We start from the raw sequence: 21,767 nt of genomic DNA on the forward strand, positions 1-21,767 counted from the left end.
TCCTCATAATTCAGTTGCCTCTAGGATTTTTACCATAGAGTTGTATAATCTATATATCCATTGCCTATCCTGAGGCTTGAAGATACTGCCTCATAAAAAAATTCAACTTCTGAACTCAAATGCCTAGAATACACAATTGTATGTCAGATAGATAGACATTTAAATATACATAGGCTTCACAGTACAGAAAACAAAACCAAAAATAAAAACCACCTAACATAACTGAGAAATGGTAAGATTTAAACATACAGTTAGCTATCAGGCTCCAGATATCTTAAATAAAGTCATTTAAATATGTAGGCAAGTTATATATGTTAAAAATATCTTATAATATAAACCTGAAACAAACCTCTTGATACTGTTGCACTACTTGTTCCGGTGTATCACCTAGAAAGATGTAAAAGTCCAGAATGCCACCAATGATTCTGTAAGTTATGATACGAGCAGGCTGGATGAAAATCTCTACAACATAAAAATTGAGAAAGCATATGTCAACAGTAAAAAGGTAAAGAGTGATAAAATGATTATGGTATCTATTTAAAGTGTTGTCTATTGAGCACATAATTTTAAGCTGTTTTTAAATAAGTATGAGGAAATAAGATATTGAAGATAGGAAAAATACATGGAAAAAGTAAAATGCTACCATGTATGAGGTTTATGAGAGGATATCCCAGATGTTTCCTTGTAAAGATACTGGCAAAAGCTCCCATAGAAATTGCATAGCAAGGAAGAGGAAACCAGTCCTTTTGCAACAATAATATTTCTTTCTTAAATTGCATTTCAAGTAGTTGTTTCTAAGAAAAACATGGAAAATTTGATGGTTCTGTATGTAAAACAATAATTGCCTGGATAACCATCTAATATTACTGTTCTTGCTGAATTATTAATTTTGTGTCTTTTATTATCATCAGTTTACCTGTTAAATATAGGTATTGCACTCATAACATTAAAAGAGATTTTACATTACTTGAATTATGATAAACTAATAAAATACTATCTCTTCTTTCTCTCCCCATATCAACCTTTCTCTTTTTTATTTGTATGCTAACTTATCTTAACAAACGAGACTATGGAAATGGGAATATTCATTTTCATGGGTGTGTTTCAATGTTGTTCTAAAGGAAAAAGAAAAATCCTGAATATCACAATGTAACATTTTTTTCCAAATAGAGTACTGGCATGCAAAAATTCAGTGTCTCACTAACTTCAAAACCTACTTATAATTTCACATACTACATCACTAACAATAGAGTTTACTCTCAGATAATATCTATTATTGGAATAAAGAGAGTAGTTCAAATATTTCAAGTTAAATCTCATTTAAATATATCATCAGATAAATTACTCTTACCCATCGCATTGCTGTTCATCAAGAAAACACCAAATGACTTTCCAGAAGTACCTTCAATGCACATGAAGAATGTTTGATGGCCATATAAATTATTATTATTCTATAAGACAAAATGTTAAAATTAAATTTTAAGTCTATTTAACACAAAAAGTTTATATATTTAAAATGGCTTTTACAAATTCCACTTTGTTTCTGTTATTTATCATTCTTAGCTCTATGCTAATCTTTCCTTCTACAGTGTATGTGCCTTGTGTAACTCTGCAGCACAAAAACATCAAAATGATTTTAATTATTAACATATGAAGATAAAATATGTAACATAATATATGATTTGTACTAGTAAGAAATTATTTAACTTTCACTTATGTTTTATTATGATTAAATGAGTTTTAATAAGCTACACATGATAGGGTATTGACATATTTAACCACTATGTTCATATATACCCAAGGAACTGCAGAGAATTCCGGAATTATGTCCACTCTCATAGAACTTTTGCAGCACATTTATTGAGAGCTGATGAGTAGATGAAATGGAAGAGGCAAATTGGAAATACACTTATGAGGTAAAAGAAATAAGAGTTCTTGACTGGTTGAATATGGAGGTTCAAAGGAAAGAATGCATTTAAAATAGCTATGAGGTCGTCAGCCTGGTGTTTATTACTGTAAACAAGGATTGGTAGAATTTGTTAGTCATCCTGTACCCAGTGGGGATTGTTAAAACAAATTTACTTATTCATTTTTTAGGAATAAAATAGTTAACATTGGCATTTAAAGAGTTGCTAAAATTTGCCTGGCCGGTGTGACCAAGGGGTTGAGCATTGATCTATGAACCAGGAGGTCACAGTTCGATTCCTGGTTGTGGCACATGTTCAGGTTGTGGGCTTGAACCCCTGTGGGGGGCGTGCAGGAGACAGTCAATCAATAATGTTTCTCTCATCATTGATGTTTCTATCTCTCCCTTCCTCTTCATCTCTCTTTAAAAAATTAATAAAAACATTTTTTTAAAGTTGCTATAATTTTACTCAAAACAATCATGAATTAATAAAAAAAATTAAATGATGTGGTCTTTGTCCTGAAGAATCTCATATTCTGGAAGTATATTCACATATATGCACAAATAATATACTGTGATGATTGTTATACTAAAACTAATAGCCCTGTGCACAAATCTGTGTGCCAGTAGCTCGCCAGTAGCTCGCTGCTGACCTCCAGTAGCTCTCCACCCCCTGCCCCGCCCTCCTGTAGCTCCTCCATTCCCCCCTCATATTCCCCGTCATAACTTGCTGCCCTGCCCCCTCCTGTAGCTCTCCGCCACCTGCTTGTAGCTCGCTGCCCCACCCTCCTGCTGATCCATGATCCAGTCATTATGTGGTCGGTTGTTACGTTTCACGGCGTAACGACCATTTGCATATTACATCTTTATTATATAGGATATGAATAAAGGGTTAGAAAGTAAATATTAATTCTTTATAAAAGAGTTTGGGAGAAATTGCTATGAGGTGAAACTTTAAAAGAGCCCTCAATGACATTGAATACATGATAAAGAATTTCAGGTTTCAGTATTTAAAAAGAGAACCAACTCCTTGTGCAAATGGGTGAACTTATAGAAGGTTATAATATGTTATGGAAGAGAAAGAAGTAGGCATAAATGCCCAATATGATCTCCAATAGATAGACAGACATTATATCACACAAAACCATGTATAACATGCTAAGAGTTTAGAATTATTTTAATACAATGATAGGTTTAAGTACAAGAGTGACCAAAAAGGAAATGATAAAATATAAAAATCAAAAGAAAACATTCATAAACTGGAAATACCTATTTAAACATGCATAAAATCTGTTGGTCACTTATTGATATAATTTAAGATTTTGTTATCAATTCTTGCCCTTACAATAAATAAACTTGTGGATTATGTAACACTGGAGGATTTCAAATAGGCTTAAAGTACTATCAGCTTCAATATAGCAATTTTATTTATAATAAGAAAGATAGTTCCTTACATCACCAGGAAGTTGATCCCGGGTAAAAATTGGCCATGTTTTCCAATTCAAATCATGACGAAATCTCTTATGAATATGTTCCCCAAAACCATAAATATATTCACTGGGAACCCTGGTTGAGATCTGTAGATACTGGTCAGAATATACCAAGGGACCAATGCTGGTGTCAAACCTGTACCATGAAAGAAGAAAATAAATGATCTAGAATTATAAAAAATATACTCTACTGGATCTAGGTCTATGTTATTTTCCAGAATGCTTCATTTTAAATATGTCACATGTTAGCCATGGTCACTTCTTAAGAACACATCAATTATACCATAAGCAGAACTTGTTAATTCCATCAACACAATTTAATTCATCATCACCAATATATTCCTTCACATGCATTCTCTCCTTTCATCACAATCCTAAAGCACAACTACCTTTATGAATCCCATTTCACCAATGACAGAATTGGGAAAGTGAATTCATTTTTTTCTAAGGTGACAACCTCGTAGACAGGAAAGCCAGATTTCAAATCCAGTTCTGCCTTGTTCCAGAGGCAGTCTTCCCTCCTCTGACATCTATGCTAAAATTGAGTTCAAAATCATTCTTTGAAAAATAAAAAAGGTTTTATATTTTATGCATATCAAATATATACTATGAGATGTGAAATAACATTTAATATTTTTGTGATTTAACATAAAGGTAATTGCGAATTATAAAAATATATTTAAGAGAGGCAATTGTGGAGACTTGATCCTGGCCGCTTAATTAACCTTTCCTGGAGATGCAAAAGAATTTATCTGAAAGATTACTAAGTTCCTTCTCAAATATTCCTCACACTACATTCATAATGAAGGCATTCAATGCTATATTTAATTGAATATCTATAAATAAGAAAAGACCTTTAGCATTACTATAAAAATTAGCCTCCCTCTGAATAGTAGCTAGTTGATCCTATAAATTGACAACAGACTTAAGGTAAATAATAGGGAAAGGACACGATAGGGGTTCTAGGTCTGTGAAAACTTAGGCAAGGCTAACACGTATCACTGATGCTCTCCACCTTCAACTTTGGTTGGCCTGTCCTTGTAATTTTCATCCACAGAAACAAAAATTCCTGTATAAATATATCTTTAAAAAAGATGTACACCACCCTCTTTTGGAATGAAAGCTATTCTTTCTGAAAATGATTTAAAATTAAGATTGCCCTACTATAGCCAGTTTGGCTCAGTGGACAGAGCGTCAGCCTGGGGACTGAAGGGTCCTGGGTTTGATTCCGGTCAAGAGCACTTGCGTGGGTTGCGGGCTCAGTTACCAGTAGGGGGCCTGCAGGGGGCAGCCTATCAATGATTCTCTCTCATCATTGATGTTTCTATCTCTCTCTCCCTCTCCCTTCCTCTCTGTAATCAATAAAAATATATTTTAATAAAACACAATAAAATTAAGATTTTCCTATTTCTAAAATAGGATAAAATTGAATAGTTATTTAACCATGTATAAATGTAAAATAAGATAATTCCAATTACTTACAAAATTTTATTGTTGCTTTTTCTAAAAACTTTGATGCTGAATGGATTTACTCTAACGCTCACATCATACAATGTATCAGAAGCTGCAGTTCCACTAAATTCTTTTACAAACTGATGAGGAACTTCATATCTTCTATTATTTGGATCAGTGATCTACAAAGATTTAAACAAGTTAGCATTATCTTATTAAAAACTGTTATTTAATTTTCCAGGTCTGAATTAAATATTAAATGTAAATTCCAAATAGAAATTAATACATGTAATAATTTTATAAGTGAGTTATTAGTCTAGCCATAAACTTAATTTTAACATTGTTGAATAGCTGTGCACAAAATAAATTGTATAAGTTGTTAAGAAATAAATAGAATTACTTGGTTATAAAAGTACTGTGTATAAAATAAAGATTTTTATTGACTGATATAAAATATTAATAATAGTATTACAAAATATTGATTTTTGAATACTAGGTTTTTGTGAATTTAATTATCCTTATTGCTTTTCATTATTTACCCCTTATAAATCCCATAATGATTTTAAATTTTGTTTAAAAAATGCCTTAATTCCTTGAAAACTTTGCTAAAAAGGTAATATACACAGGATATAATGTTTTCAAATCCAAAAGACCATACTAGTAAACTACTGCTAAAACACCCACACAAAAACTAGTTTATTTAAAATCACAAAGACAAGTGATACCGATAAAAAGAACTAGGGAGTGTAAGTCACATTTATACAGCACAATTAACCCCTTTCTCAAATTAAAATTTAAACTAATTCTTAGTCACAGTCTGTAGTTGGAATAAAAATTACTACAGTTTATTGAGTTTTATTCTTAAGACACTGTATTTTACAATGACTACATTATTAAAGTCTCCAAAAATACTGCCTGAGGAACTATTTATGTTACATTTGAGTACGAAAGCTCAGAGTAGTCTAGTAACTAACTAGTCTAATTAGTCCTCTGCTATGGAGTAAATATTTTTTGAGGGAGCAAATGTCTTGGTAGAATGAATGGTATGCTCATAACACGCTTTTTATTATTAACTTTTTTTTTTTAGAAATCCCAAAAACCAAACCTTAAACCGGAAACGATTGGATGTCTGACTTTGAGTTGTGAGGACAAGAGTGTTAATGTCATTTCCAAATATTGTGGGTGAAGGAATCCTGTTTAATTGGGCTTCAAGTCCTTAAAGAAACAAAAAGTTGGTATGAGTCATGCCTTGATTTATAAAGATTAATAATTATTACATGTTTTCTTGTATTTGCAATGTCATTGATTTTTATCACAAATATTGATCTCTTTTTCTATACAGAAGATACAATTATAAAAAATAAATTCTAAATATAATCATTTTGGACATTCTTGAATACATACTTTCCATTTAATTCTATTTATTTTCCAAAGAAAAATTTAAAACATATTTTTTATTCAACTTCAAATATATGATATTGGATCACCATGATAGAACAATTCTCACCAGTATTTCTTTTTTTCATTCCCGCAACAGTATAGCCATGGTTATTTGCAAAGAAACACCAAGGTATAACAGAATTATTCCAGGGTCTCCAGCAGCAACCTCGCAATTCACAAGTAGCCTGATAAAACATTTATAAAAGGAATTACATGGTTAGTACTGTTATCGTTTGTGTCAATCTCTTATTTTCTTAAACATTCATTCACTCAAAAAATGTTTAAATGAACGTTTTTTAAAAAGCTTATGTATATATGTTAAAATATCACTTATTCTTTTCTTCCTCTCATTTGAAAGAAATATAAATCCTTTATCAATTGAATTCATTACATCATATCAGAGATTGATGCCCTGAGTTGTGTTTAATTTCCATACCAGTGCACATGATTGTAAATTCTAAGGTTTCTGCCCTCTGGGTAATTACAATCCATTCTGTTGTCTTATAGTCACTGCAGAAGAACTAAAATATTTCTTGTATACTAGTGTATCAGTGGGCAAGTGATTCCACAAAGATGAAGATATGGCCCTGAATTCAAGTCTACATAATATATGTAAGGTTCTCATTTCCAGCTAATTGTTAGTTCAATGTTTACTTCAACTATTTAAACTAGTGTATGTTCCAGGTGTGGCAACTAGTTGCTGCCATTATAGTCAATGTATAAAGCAAAATACTGTATTTTCAGTAATTTTGTTATCTATATGGAAAAATTGTGTGGAGTAGGAGAAAAATTATATATGGTTATATAAAAAGTTAGGCCACATGGTGATGTTATGTGTTAACACCAGTATAATTAAAATATATTTAACATTTAAATTTTATAGTGTGATACACTCATAACTTGAACACCAATGGTTTTTATTTTCTTAGCTATTTGTCTGGAAAAAAGTTAAAAACCCCCACTTTTAGTAGCTATATGATGTTATACATGTAACTTTCTATCCTATTTCTATTAATATCAAATTAAAGCAGCATCTGACAAACATGTGTGCACACACCCACAAATATACACATACATACATACATGTACTCTCAAGTGTGTGTGGCTTTTGATCAGGCAATTTTAAAAAAATATTTTTATTTCAGAGAAGAAGAGAAAGGGAGAGAAATATAAAAACATCAATGATGAGAGAGAATCATTTATTGGTTGCCTCCTGCACTCCCCATACTGGGGATTGGGCCCACAGCCCAGGCTGTGCACTGATGGGGAATTGAACCATGACCTCCTCGTTCATAGGTCTATGCTCAACCACTGAGCAACGCTGGCTGGGCTGATCAGGCAATTTTATCTCTAGTTATCTAACTTATAGAAATTCTCCCAGCAATACAAAAAAACAATTGCATAAAAATTGTCACTTACAGTAGTCCTTATTTAGAAATTTTTTTTTGAAAATGTTGTGTGAGGGCTCCCGGTGGCCTGCCAGAGGAGGAGAACTTCGCTAGCTCAGCCCTGCCCTCCTTCCCCTCCCCTCCCCTCTCCTCCCTTAAAAAAAAAAAAATGTTGTGTGAAATGAGAGGTAAAATTAGACATACATATACTTATTTAGAAAGGTGTAAAGTTTTAAAAACAAGAGACAATAAATAAGCAAATTATAATCATATCTTGCTAAATTAAAAAAAATATTTAGTAAAATGGGGTTACATGAAGTTCCTCAAGACATACTGTAAGAGTTTCCAACAGCAGTGTGACACCCATGAAAAGGGTAGTTTGAGAAATTTATTCTCTCAGAGTTTTGGAGTCTAGAAGTACTAATGCAAGGTGTTAGCAGAACCAGGCTCCCTCTGAGGCCATAGGGAATAATTCTTCCATGTCTGTTCCTAGCCTCTAGTGGCTCTTGGCCACGCTTGACATTCCTTGGTTTGAAGATACATTATTGTAATCTCTACTTCCATCTTCACATGGCCTTCTTCCCTGTGGTCCTGTGTGTGTCAGCCCTCCTCTTATAAGGACAGTAGTCATTGGAATTAGGGCCCACCCTCATCCAGTATGACCACATTTAACTAAGTACATATGCAAAGACCTATTTCCAAAGGAGGTCACATTTGAGGCTCCACTTAAACATAAATCTGGGTACAACATATTCAACACACTACATATATACAACAAAATATTAATTTAAAAATGTATATCACCTCATGCTCTTACTAAATTAATAATTTGTGGTATTTTTTAATAAATTTTGATACTTGTTATTTATGTTTATCATTTGCCTATTTTTCAGGATTTCAGACATTTTCTCCTATTACTTATCATTCCTATTCTAATTTCACTTTTCTTTCTGCTTCATTTGAAAAGGCAAAACAATTAAAACATTAAATATTCACCAATAGGCGTAAACTTTAGTAGGTAAATGTAAAATAAATTTATGTTCTTATTTTTATTTTATGTGTATATAAATACCCATATAGAATTATAGAATTATATGTAATCATACATACTGGGTTGACTCTGTATTATGAACTGAATTGTGTCCCCCACATTTCATATGTAGGAAGCTCTAACCTTTAATGTTACCTTATTTGGAGATAAGCACTTTAAGGAGGTAATTAGGTTTAAATAATGAGGTCATTAAGTGAGGCTCATTTGACAGGATTGGTAAACTCTTAAGAAAAAGAAGAGTCTCTCTCTCTCTCTCTCTCTCTCTCTCTCTCTCCATTCACAGAAGAAAGGTCCAGGTGAAGACAAAAGAATGCAGCTATCTAAAAACCAGCAAAACTCTTACCAGAAACCAACCATAATGGCATCTTGACTTCTAGCTTCCAGAATAGTGAGAAAATAAATGTCTATTGTTTAAGCCATCAGTCAGTGATATTTTATTATAGCTGACTAATAAATGCATTCTGGGTAAGCTTTAAGGCTATTTCTTACAACACCATTTAAAGTTCACCTTTTATTCTTAAATGACAAATATAAAATAGATTAGCTAAAAATTGTTAAATTAATAAGTTTAATTCATTTCACATTGAAAACACTCTTTAGCAGCTTAACAGACTGCATTAAAGACTAATAGTAGGCACATAAACCTCAAACAAATGGCTTTTAAATGTTTTCTCTTTAAGATCTTAATAATCCAAATTTTCCTAACAGGATTGTATGTTAAGCTTCAATTATCTCCTAAGGAGAATATTAGCGTAAAAGAATATCTGTCCAATTTGCTCACTGTGTCACATTAAACACTGGTACTTAGCTATTTTTTTCAGTTATTAAGGAATAGAACCCACTATTCCTAAAGTTGTCCTATGAATAAAAAAATCTCACCTATTTTCAAGTTCTCATGGCAAAGTAATTAGAAAATTATGTGAGATTCAGCTATGCATATTACAGATATACTAGAGGCCTGATGCACGAAATTAGTGCAAGGGGCTTGGCCCTCGTAGCCCTGGCTGCCTTGGCCCTCGCAGCCCCGGCTTCGTCCGGAAGGTTGTCTGGACAGTCATTCTGTTGTTTGGTCTAATTAGCATATTAGCACTTCATTATATAGGACTAATGGCCTGGTGCACGAAATTCATGCACGGGGGGTGGGTGTCCCTCAGCCTGGCCTGCACCCTCTCCAATCTGGGACCCCTTGGGGGATATCCGACTGCCACAGGGGATCGGGCCTAAACCGGCAGTCAGACATCTCTCTCACAATTCGGGACTATTGGCTCCTAACTGCTCACCTGCCTGCCTGCCTGATCGCCCCTAACCACTCTGTCTGCCAAGCTGATAACCCCCTATTGCCCTTCCTTTCCAGCCTGATTGCCCCCAACTGCCCCCCTTCTGGCCTGATCGCCCCCAACTGACCCCCTGCTGGCCTGATCACCCCAACTGCCACCCCCTACCAGCCTGCTCACCCCCAACTGCCTCCTGTCCCTAACCACCACTGCCTTGGCCCCGCCAACATAGCTTTGTCCAGAAGGATGTCTGGAAGGTCTCCTGGAAGGTCTCCTGGCCTAATTAGCATATTACCCTTTTATTAGTATAGATGTTGTGGGTATAATAGATTATATATATGCATACTATCTGTATATTATAGAGATATGCAATATATTAGGCATATTATGTAGTAGACATATCATGGGAAAGTATATAATATAATTTGAATATATTGTATAATGGTATATGATATGATTAGTATATAATATTTATATTATCTACACTAATAAAAGACAAAGATGCTAATTGACCATACCTTCGCTATGCCCTAAGCCACGCCCCCCAGCCAATCAGAGAGACTATATGCAAATTAACCCAACCAAGATGGCGGGCCCCTCACCCAGCCTGGCCAGACACCCCAGCAGGACCCTCCACCCTGAAGGGGCTGTGGCCAGCCTGAAAATGGCCCTCAGCCCCTCACCCAGGCTGGCCAGGCACTCCAGTGGGGACTCCCACCCTGAAGGGGCTGTGGCCAGCATGCAAACAGCCATCAGCCCCTCACCCAGGCTGGCCACACCCTCATGGGGTGAGGGTCCCCGCTGAGGGGCTTAGCCAGCCTGAAAACAGCCCTCAGCCCCTCACCCAGCCTGGCCAGACACCCCAGCAGGACCCTCCACCCTGAAGGGGCTGTGGCCAGCCTGAAAATGGCCCTCAGCCCCTCACCCAGGCTGGCCAGGCACTCCAGTGGGGACTCCCACCCTGAAGGGGCTGTGGCCAGCATGCAAACAGCCATCAGCCCCTCACCCAGGCTAGCCAGGCACTCCTATATAATAAAAAAGTAATATGCAAATTGACCCTAACAGCAGAATGACTGGGAATGACTGGTCACTATGACACACACTGACCACCAGAAGGCAGATGCTCAATGCAGGAGCTGCTCCCTGGTGGTCAGTGCGCTCGCATAGAGGGAGCTCTGCTCAGCCACAAGCCAGGTTGCCGGCTGCCAGTACAGCGGTGGTGGTGGGAGCCTCTCCCGCCTCCTCAGCAGCACTAAGCATGTCCAATTGCAGCTTAAGCCTGCTCCCACTGGCAAGTGGACATCCCCCGAGGGCTCCCAGGCTGCCAGAGGGATGTCGGACTGCCAGCTTAGGCCGATCCCCCAGGGAGCGGGTCTAAGCCAGCAGGTGGTCTTCCCCTGAGGGGTCACAGACTGCGAGAGGGCACAGACCGGGCTGAGGGATGCCCCCGTGTGCACAAATTTTTGTGCACTGGGCCTCTGGTCTAGGTATAATACATTATAATATATAGATATTGAAAAAGTGAATACACAAAGACACACACACTCATTGACCTTTATTCCCATACAGGTTATGAAGACCAAAGAAGAGTCAATTTAAGATTATATGAATCCATTCAGTTACCCTTAATTATTTCCATTCAGCTTCTTCCAAATTACCAAATAACCAAATAATAAAAAATTAACAATATTCAAAAAATCAATGTTACTTTATTTTCCATTGATACTTCTTAATGCCATTACAAATACTCTATTTGAGAATAGATATTCTCTCTCAAGTGTTATATATTGCCAAAGGTTTTTATTTTAATTAGTTGATTTGAGAGGATAGAATTTTAGGAAAGTTTATAAAATTAATAATACCTCGTTAAGTATAAAAATGTTAACTTTTAAATTTGAATTGAATAGAGATACAGAAAAGCAATCTCAATTATTTCTATTATCGCTCATCTGTTTATACAGAACTATATTAAAAAGGTGAATGCAGCCTAATTGATGGCTACATCTTAAAAATATAGGAATTGAACCAATATTGAGTAATATTTTAATATAATTATTTGACTATATCTGTTCATAAAAATATTAAAGACTTATTTTCAGACCTTTGTTGGAAATTGATCTGGAATGCAGTTTATTCTCTCATTGATAGGATCATACTGCTCACTTGGACATTTTCCTGACCCCGGATGCACAGTGGTTGAACGAGTAGTTGCTGGAGTTGCAGTAGAACCAGTACTTCCTGGGGGTGGGGGGGAAGGTCAATAAAATAAAATGTGATATGATATTACTTTTTCATATTTTAAAGTAGTGAATGCTTTACATTGAAAGAATACATGATTTTTTATATAATAAAATAAAATAAACTTGGCATTAAATTAGAACCCACAAATTCAGATCTTAGTCCTCAAAAGGAAAATATCCAGATGATATTTAAAAATAGATTTGTAGATCCCTGTTGACTGTTTCTTCAGAAAAACAAAATATATTCACAGAAGGTCTTGAAGTAGATTTAAAAGGAAACAAAATGTACATTCCCATCATATTTACAATTTGTTTTGTATAGATGAAGAAGGAAGATGAAGAAACATGGATGGGAAAATAATGTAGAGAAGGAGACAAAAATTAAAGAAGAAAAAAGAAAAGTAGGAGAAAGAAGATACTTGAAGGTAATTAAAAGAGAAAGCAGGGAACAGCAATGAAAAATAAATCCCAAATCCTAAATAATAAAAGGCTAATATGCAAATTGCCCCTATAGGCAGGAGTTGGATGTGCACTGACCACCAAGGGGTGGCGCGGAACATGGCGGGCATCGGTGACGCAGCGCTGGCAACGGGCGGCAGTGGAGTGCTGCTGACCCTGATGGGCCCCAATGAGAGTGGAACAGTGGCGGGATGGGGGAGCAGGTGAGCAGGTGGCACCAGGCCAAGGCAGGTGTAAAGGGTGGCCCTGGCCAGCAGCGGCTGACAGCCCGGGGGAACGGAGCTCCCAGCCGGCGACCAGCAGCTGCTAGGGACACAACCATGCACAAATTCTGTGAACTGGGCCTCTAGTCTATATAATAAAGATCTTTCTAGCCATCAGGTATGGGCAAGCTAAATTTGATTGCTTCACAATGTAGTGAGCTTCTGGTTTACTGGAAAAAGATAAAACAAAAGACTAAGAGCAGTAGAAAGTGCTAACTACAGTTACTTTGAAGACAACTTAACATCCATTCCAGTTTTGATTTGGTCAAGATAGAATGATGAAAAGAGAAAGTAGATTAGGTCAACCAGAGTAGTATTCATCCACTCTAAATTAGAATAGAATAATTCATAAAAAGGGTAAACATTTCAAGCCTTGTTTCCTTTGCCTCTTTCTTTTTTTCTCATGCAACCTCTCTCTCTCTGTGTCTCTTTTTTCAAAGAGTCTAAAACAAACAGGGTACTCCCCCAAATTTTCCACCCCCCTTTGCAAGTGTCTGAAAACCAGAGTATAAACCCAGGTCTTCCCACTAATTGGAAGAGTCTCACCGGTAGACAATTATTCCACCTTCATTAACACCTTGATCCCTTTGCCTCTTTGCTGTTTCCCAAACAGCCCATTGTGGGGAAGAGGGTTAATGTGAGAGCACACAGATTTCTTAATTACAATGGCTCTTCATTGAAATAACTAAGATATAATGGATAGAATAAGTTGGAGTAATTACATAACTTAGCCAAATCTGTTTTTTTATAATTTTCATCTCATAAACTACTTTTCCAAAAGCCTAACTATTATGGAGTAAACTTCCCTGTAACTTCACTAGATTGTGCAATTATTTTTAACACTACTTACCTTCAACAGCAGGTGTCCTGGTTGCTAAAACAGCAATTAGGGCAATAGCTATTATGGTAACTATAATAAAGAGGACAATCAGAGTGATTTCTAAGCCACTAAATTTTTTACGTGCCATCTAAAAAAAAAAAAGAAATATTTGTTTAAAATATAAAATACATAGCTACAAAAAGCCATCATCATTATCATAAAATTATATACATTTTTTGAGTTAAGCACAACACAAGCAGAGCTGGAAAGATTTCCATAAATTTACAATCTAAAATAATATACTTTGGGAAAATGTAAACAACACACTCAATTTTAAGTAAAAGGAGTGAATTCAGGATGTGCATTTAGCAGCATACTAAGATGGAATCATTTTTTAAAAAGGATCTCCAGCAGGTGTGCCTTGCTCTCTCATTTTAGAACATTTTTCAAGTCTAAAACCCCTCAAGTTTGTACTCTGTTCCTTAATTTTTACAAGGATACAGTGTATGAAAGAAACACTGGTTTGCACATTTTACTTAAGAATTTCAAAGTAAAAAAATGTAGTTCTTCCTACTATAGCTATTGTATCTCAAATTCCAACAGTTTTCTTATAACAATATTGTGAAAAGATTATAAATATGTAAAAAAAATATAAATATAACATATCTAAAAAGTATAAAAATGAAAAATAAAATACACATATATTATATATATATATGTGCAGTATATAATTGTGAGTTGTTGCTTTAAAAAAAGATTCAAACTATATAATCTTCAAGTTCCTTAAATAGCAAATAAAATATATCATACAAAACTATATATATATATTAATTTTAAGATAACATTATGCATTTGCGTTAGCATACAGAAGATATCTAAATATAGATTGGGAAGAACTCATTTTAGTAATTATCTTAAAGTTTATTTAATTTTGTTTTGACTATACATCACTCATCTTTTCTAGCCTTCCTGTTTTTATGGCTTTTCTGTATTCTATAATTTTTATGTAAATCTTAACTCAATAGTTTTTAAATCAACATTTATGAGGGGGGCCTCTCACACTAGTTCCTTCTCCTTCACCTATCTATGTCAGTTCCTATACCAAGTTGTCTCAACCTAAAGCTTCTTTTCGCTCACCCATATCTTTCTACCACTGTCAATCATTCTACAAGTCCTGTTGATTCTACTTCCAAAATATTTTCAGAATGACGCCCACAACTACATCTTTTTTGGATAATATATCTTAGTGAATGCTATTTTTTAAAAATATATTTTATTGATTTTTTTACAGAGAGGGAGAGGAATAGAGAGTTAGAAACATCGATGAGAGAGAAACATCGATCAGCTGCCTCCTGTACACCACCTACTGGGGATGTGTCCGCAGCCAAGGTACATGCCCTTGACTGGAAACGAACCCTGGACCCTTCAGTCTACAAGCTGATGTTCTATGCACTGAGCCAAACCGGTAAGGGCAATGCATGCTATTTAATCTTTCTTCAATCCTTCCACATATGCTTTTCTAGGTTAGTTCCAGTTCAAATGCCATTTCCTCAGTGAGTCCTTTCCTACTCTTAGAGGCAGAGGGACTATGTATACTTTTTCCATTTTACCATGGCAGATACCAAATCTATTGCAATTATTTATACATATGTCAATTTCCCTATTGGATTATTGTATTTTTATAGCAAGAATCATGAAAGTGGTTCTGAACCTAACATCGAGCAAGTGCAACCTCAATTTTTATGATATAACAGATATTTAAACGTTTTGTAATTCACACATATATAAGCTGTTTATTACATTGGTAACATTCAGATAAACTAAATAGAAACTAAACCTTACAGATGATATTTAAGCTGTTTAGAAAATGAAACTCAATTGCTCAGTGTTATATGAGAAATGACGCAGTTGCATTTAATGTTTAACTTTAAATAATTTAAGTGTCATTCAAAGTAATATCCTACTTTGTTATCAAGAAGCAAAAAAAAAGCAAAAAAAAACCTGCTTTTTTTTATTAAGAAAAGTAAAAGAAATGCCTATTGTCATGAAGCAAACCCTCTTGTATCTAGAAAATGAGAACAAAATTAATGCCCGAAAATTAAAATTCTTATGTGAGTACTCATAAACAATCAATATTAAAATTGTTCATATGTTGTAGATGGTAATTGCAGTGATATTATTTTTAATCACTAATTTTAAGTAACATTTTTTTGAGGAAATTATATACTCTGGGGAAATTATGTCCTTTCTCTGTATATTATTTTCAAAATGAGCAATATATTATTAGATGGTAATGTGGTGATTGATCTTTAAAAGATTTACTAGAAAAGATCAAATGTTTTATAATTGTAGCATTCTACTCTGCCTGTGTATATATATTTTAGATAAAATATATTTAATCATACTTAGAGTATTTTCTATATTACAAAATATTTTGATCCTTATTTTCTTCTCTATAAAGCAATTAAACTACACCTGCTATAAATCCACTTAAGTTTGACAAAAAGTATAATAAAGAGCTGGGCAAAGAAAATATTCTTACTTCTTAAAAAAAAACTAGAAATCTCCTCTCCTATTTTAGTACAAGGGGCTATATATTTAAAATGACAAATGGAAATATGTTATCTTTAATATTTTAAAGAAGTGCAGATAAACAAGAAGATTGTTAACATGAACTAAGAGAACACATAACTACTTGGAAACATGAAAATAACAAAGAATTGTTACGCATAAACTTACCTTATTTCATAGCCTGTTCTGTTTGCTAGTTTGTACCAGAGCTAGGGTAAGGCTGCCAAAGTCATGATCAGGGAAAACTGCTCAGGTATATATCGTGCTACTCATAAAGTTTTATTGCACCCTCAACCAGCCTATCATTACTTAGTAAACATGTTCGACAGGCAATTGTAAAAAGCCTTAACCCGCAAATAGTTTAGGTCAATATTTCAATATGGGAATCTAAGTTAATTAATAATTATGCTCTGAAATAGTCTTTGATTTCTGTAAGCTATGAATTAGCAAAGGAACATTAAAGTATTTACTTATACTATTTTTTCTCTTTTCAAAGTTTTATTTTGTTTATTTGGATGTTTCTTCATAACTGTTTTATCACGTTGTATGAGATTTAAACTCTCACTGGAAAGTAGCAACATATTTGTAAGCTGGGATTTGGAAAATATTTGTAGGAACTAACTATTAAAAGCTAATAAATCATAAAAAGCAATGATTAATAAAAGTTATCTCCTGTGTCTCATTGTGAATCTTCTTAAGATTGAAGAATTGACCAAATCCATGAAAATATAATGCAAGAGTGAGCACCAAAGCCCCACTGAAGCAAGTCTTGTCCCATAAGGGTGTCTTCAGCACAGAAGTTCTCCCACTGTAGACACAGCCGATTCTCACAGACAATTGGCCTGGAGGTCAATTCCTCCCAGTGATACCAACAACAATCAAGGCTTAACTACAACAAGACTGTGCACACAGCCCACAAAGGGGTGCACCAAGAGTGTCCACCTCAGGTAATTGGGGAGGCTGAGCCACTGGGCCCTATAGGACACCTAGCACAGATTTTTCAAGAATTTTATGGAAACCGCCGATAAATGTATTGAGATCCTTAAGAAATCTAGTGAGACCCTCGATGTTGTGATAAAGGACCAACTAGAAATTAAGCATACACTGACTGAAATAAAGAATATTATACAGACTCCCAACAGCAGACCAGAGGATCGCAAGAATCAAGTCAAAGATTTGAAATACGAAGAAGCAAAAAACACCCAACCGGAAAAGCAAAATGAAAAAAGAATCCAAAAATACGAAGATAGTGTAAGGAGCCTCTGGGACAACTTCAAGCGTACCAACATCAGAATTATAGGGGTACCAGAAGAAGAGAGAGGGCAAGATATTGAAAACCTATTTGAAGAAATAATGACAGAAAACTTCCCCTACCTGGTGAAAGAAATAGACTTCCAAGTCCAGGAAGCGCAGAGAACCCCAAACAAAAGGAATCCAAAGAGGACCACACCAAGACACATCATAATTAAAATGCCAAGAGCAAAAGACAAAGAGAGAATCTTAAAAGCAGCAAGAGAAAAAAAGTCAGTTACCTATAAGGGAGTACCCATACGACTGTCAGCTGATTTCTCAACAGAAACTTTGCAGGCCAGAAGGGAGTGGCAAGAAATATTCAAAGTGATGAATAGCAAGAACCTACAACCAAGATTACTTTATCCAGCAAAGCTATCATTCAGAATTGAAGGTCAGATAAAGAGCTTCACAGATAAGAAAAAGCTAAAGGAGTTCATCACCACCAAACCAGTATTATATGAAATGCTGAAAGGTATTCTTTAAGAAGAGGAGGAAGAAGAAAAAAGGTAAAGATAAAAATTATGAACAACAATTACATATCTATCAACAAGTGAATCTAAAAATCAAGTGAATAAAAAATCTGATGAACAGAGAAAAAAATATAATGCAAAAGTAGAGATATATAAATAAGTAATCCAAAATTAAAATCAACATTTTAATTTATCTGTTCTCATTAAAGCACTAATTTAATTATCAAAATTATCTTGTAACTGCTTACCATTTCATTCAGTAAAAATGACAGTTTCAATTACACTTCTGGTTTAAACTAGTATAGAATTTAAGAGCAAAGTATTCAATATGAGAAACCTAGGAAAAATTCCAGCTGTATTACATATACCTGAGAAACCATGGGCAAATTTGTTAATTTATTTAAGCTTAAGTCTCTTTATCTATAAGGTGGAAAGAAAAATAGCTATCCAAAAGGTCACTGTCAGAGTTATATGAGATAACATAGTCTATTATCATTATTGCAGCTCTACTGTCATGATGAGTACAATTTGACTCTAAAAAGGTTAGTATCTGAGTTCTGCACACAATCTCCCACTATCTTTTAAAAGGAATGTATATATATTTAAAGGTGGTCACACAGAGTAGAGTAACTAGCTTTTTAAGTTTAAAGAGAATATGAGAAGTGTATGCTTGGATTACTGTGAGACTCAGGGGAGATATAAAGGAGAACTTCCAGTATATAAAGAGCAGTGATATGGAAATATGATTAGACTCATGCTAGAATGGTCTCAATGGACAGAACTAAGTCCCATGTAATAAAAATCATGAGTGATTTACTCTCTATTCACAGAGCACAAAATTATATATGTGAAAAATGTCATTAAATCCTTCCAAATCCCATAGAACCAAGATGTGAATGTAGCAAAGTCACAGGATATAAGGTCATATTCTAAGTTAATCATGTTCCTATATAACAATTGGAAACTAAAATGAAGAGATACATACATATCTACCCAGCACATATATAACTATAGATATAAATGGATAATTTATGATAGCATTAAAATGAGTATTTGAGTATAAATCTAACAAGATATATACAGAACCTCTATTCTGAAAACAACTAAATGTTGATAAAAGAAATCAAAGATCTAAATAAATGGATAGAGTATATTCATTGATTACACAATTTAATATTAAACTGCTTTACATGCCTTACAATTAAACATATATATTCAATATAATCCCAATAAAAATCCCAGCAGGTAGCTATAGACAGGTTGATTATAAATTTTCTACATCAATGTTTATAGCAACTTTATTTATAATTTTCCCAAACTGGAAATAATGCAGATGCCCATCAACACCAGGCATATGCATACAATGGCATATTCTTCAGCAATTAAAAGTTGTGAAGTCATGAATATTCATGACAACCTAGATCACTATTAAAATTGAAGTTAGTTTTTATGTTATCCCTGCAATTTCATTTTTCTGATTGGTTCAAAATAAGCAATTAATTAGCTGTTTACCCATTTTTTTTCCCTTCTTTTAAAGATAAGGGCAAACTTTCCTTCCAGCCTCCCATGTTACTGAAATGAAACTTAATCTCTGTCAAGTTTTAGTCATCTGTTAGATTTTCTTTTATGTGTATATAGTTTATGTCTTCTCTATTTAAAAAGCTTTATGTAAATTGAAATTACATATCTTCTCTTTCATATCCACATTTCCCTCTCTAGTTCTATGAACTGTTCTTTGGCTTCAGCAGTTTCTTTTGTTCCCTTTATTCCATACTTCCTCCCACCTTAGTTCTGGTTCTATTCATTAACCCCAACCAATAGGAAGCAATAACATGGATGGACCTTGAGAATATCATGTTAAGACAATGTCAGACAAAAAAAGTTAAGGACCATATGATTTCACTTATATGTGGGATATAAAACTTTAAGCAAGAAATGAATAATTAAGAAAAACAAACAAATACGCATAGATACAGATAACAACAATTACCAAAGGGAAGGGGAGTGGAGAAATAGTAAAATGTAAAGAACATCAAATATATGGTAATAGAAGAAGATTTGACTTTGGGTGGTGGGCACACAGTGCAATATACAGATGATGTATCAAGAAATTATACACCTGAAACCTATATAATCTTATTAACCAGCATCATCCCAATAAATTTAATAAAAAAAGAAAAAAGATTACATCAGAATGTCCCAATATTTATTTTAGTATTTAGCCATATCAGAATTAATTTCATGAAACATAAATTTTTAGGAGGAAAATATAGGCCACAAGCTCATTTAGCTCAAGTTTTCCAAGACAATGCAGGACCAGTGAACTAAGAAACTATCCCCAGGTATCCTACTCACTATATTTTGAGTTTCTTTTTTCTAATAAAAATTGTATTTATTTAGAACCATTCAGAATGTCAACAAAACAGCTGCAACTTTTATTTTTTCAATTCGAATGGTATTCAGTCAACAGAACAATTATTTCCTATAAGCTGCATCAGAGAGGATTGAAAATGGAAAAAACCAAAACAAAACAAAACAAAACAAAAACACAAAACCACCATCCCCATATATAACTAATATGTGCTGTGCATCAACAAGAAACTGCTTTAAATTTTCATGCCAGTTAACAACCTCCATAATGTACCAAGCAAGGTTAGTGGCTATTGAAAATACCACCAGGACTGGGCTATCTAAAGACATATTCCACAGTGTGTCAACTGTACAAAAAAAGGACACTATACAATTTAAAAACAAATGTTACACAGCCTTACATTTCAATATTTGTCTTTAAAAGGAGTGAGTTGTATACAGGGGTGGGGCGTTAATGCTTTATATATAAGAAAAAGAAAACTGCACTAGAACCAACTTATTCATCTTCTTCATCTTCCTCAACATCGTCATTCTCTTCATCTTCCTCATCTTCCTCCTCTTCCTTCTATTTCTTGCTTTTTTCAGCCTTGGCAATTCCCTTTTTTGCTACGTTAGGCTTTCCTTTAGCTTGGTATGCAGGAACATACTTTCTGTTTTTCTCTTTCAGCTGAGCCTTCTTTTCATCAGGCTGCTGATCTGTCATCTACATTAGTGTGATTCCACATCTGTCCCAGCTTCTTTGAAACATCACCAATGGATAGGCCGGATGCTCTCCTTTGATTTTTGAGTGATAGAACAAAACCAGAAAAAGGCCAAATAAGGCCTCTTAGGTGCATTGGGATCCTTTAATTTCTCATTAGTTTCCATTTGAGGAGGGATACCTTGTCTGCCTTTGCCATGTCTTCAGATTTTCCTTTCTCTTTAGCAGACATGGTCTTCCACCTCTCTGAGCACTTCTTAGAACACAGAAAAGTTGACTGAAGCAACTGGGTGCTTCTTCTTGTGCACAAAGAAACCATATGGTGATATTTTGCCTCTTGGCTTCTGAGGATCTGCTTTGCCCATGTTTAATTACTTCTCCTCAGCAAGCAGTCACCCAGTGACTGTTCTGCCCACACCTGTCCCAGCGCTGTATCTGAGGAGCTCAATATACTGCAATATATTTTGAGATTTTTATGACCACTCTAGCCTGTTAATATGTTATTAATGCCAACTTTGCAACAAAGAGGATAAAGAGATTAATGATACTCCCACTTCTACAATCACTGACTCATACTAGT

General features: G+C 34.6%; 1 protein-coding gene across 1 annotated transcript in view; it reads right to left on the reverse strand.

The window, feature by feature from the left end:
- SI (sucrase-isomaltase (alpha-glucosidase)) overlaps positions 1–21,767 on the reverse strand; it is a 121,514-nt gene that overhangs the window by 72,206 nt on the left and 27,541 nt on the right. The window contains exons 2-9 of the mRNA XM_005864148.1: positions 13,814–13,931; positions 12,103–12,239; positions 6,356–6,473; positions 5,954–6,063; positions 4,879–5,030; positions 3,361–3,532; positions 1,352–1,451; positions 350–462 (exon numbers count right to left, since the gene is read on the reverse strand). Coding sequence (XP_005864210.1) covers positions 350–462; positions 1,352–1,451; positions 3,361–3,532; positions 4,879–5,030; positions 5,954–6,063; positions 6,356–6,473; positions 12,103–12,239; positions 13,814–13,931 — 1,020 coding nt within the window. The remainder of the gene's footprint in view (positions 1–349; positions 463–1,351; positions 1,452–3,360; positions 3,533–4,878; positions 5,031–5,953; positions 6,064–6,355; positions 6,474–12,102; positions 12,240–13,813; positions 13,932–21,767) is intronic.

The sequence above is a fragment of the Myotis brandtii genome, unplaced genomic scaffold (genome assembly GCF_000412655.1).
Source record: "Myotis brandtii unplaced genomic scaffold, ASM41265v1 scaffold186, whole genome shotgun sequence".
Taxonomy (NCBI): Eukaryota; Metazoa; Chordata; class Mammalia; order Chiroptera; family Vespertilionidae; genus Myotis; species Myotis brandtii.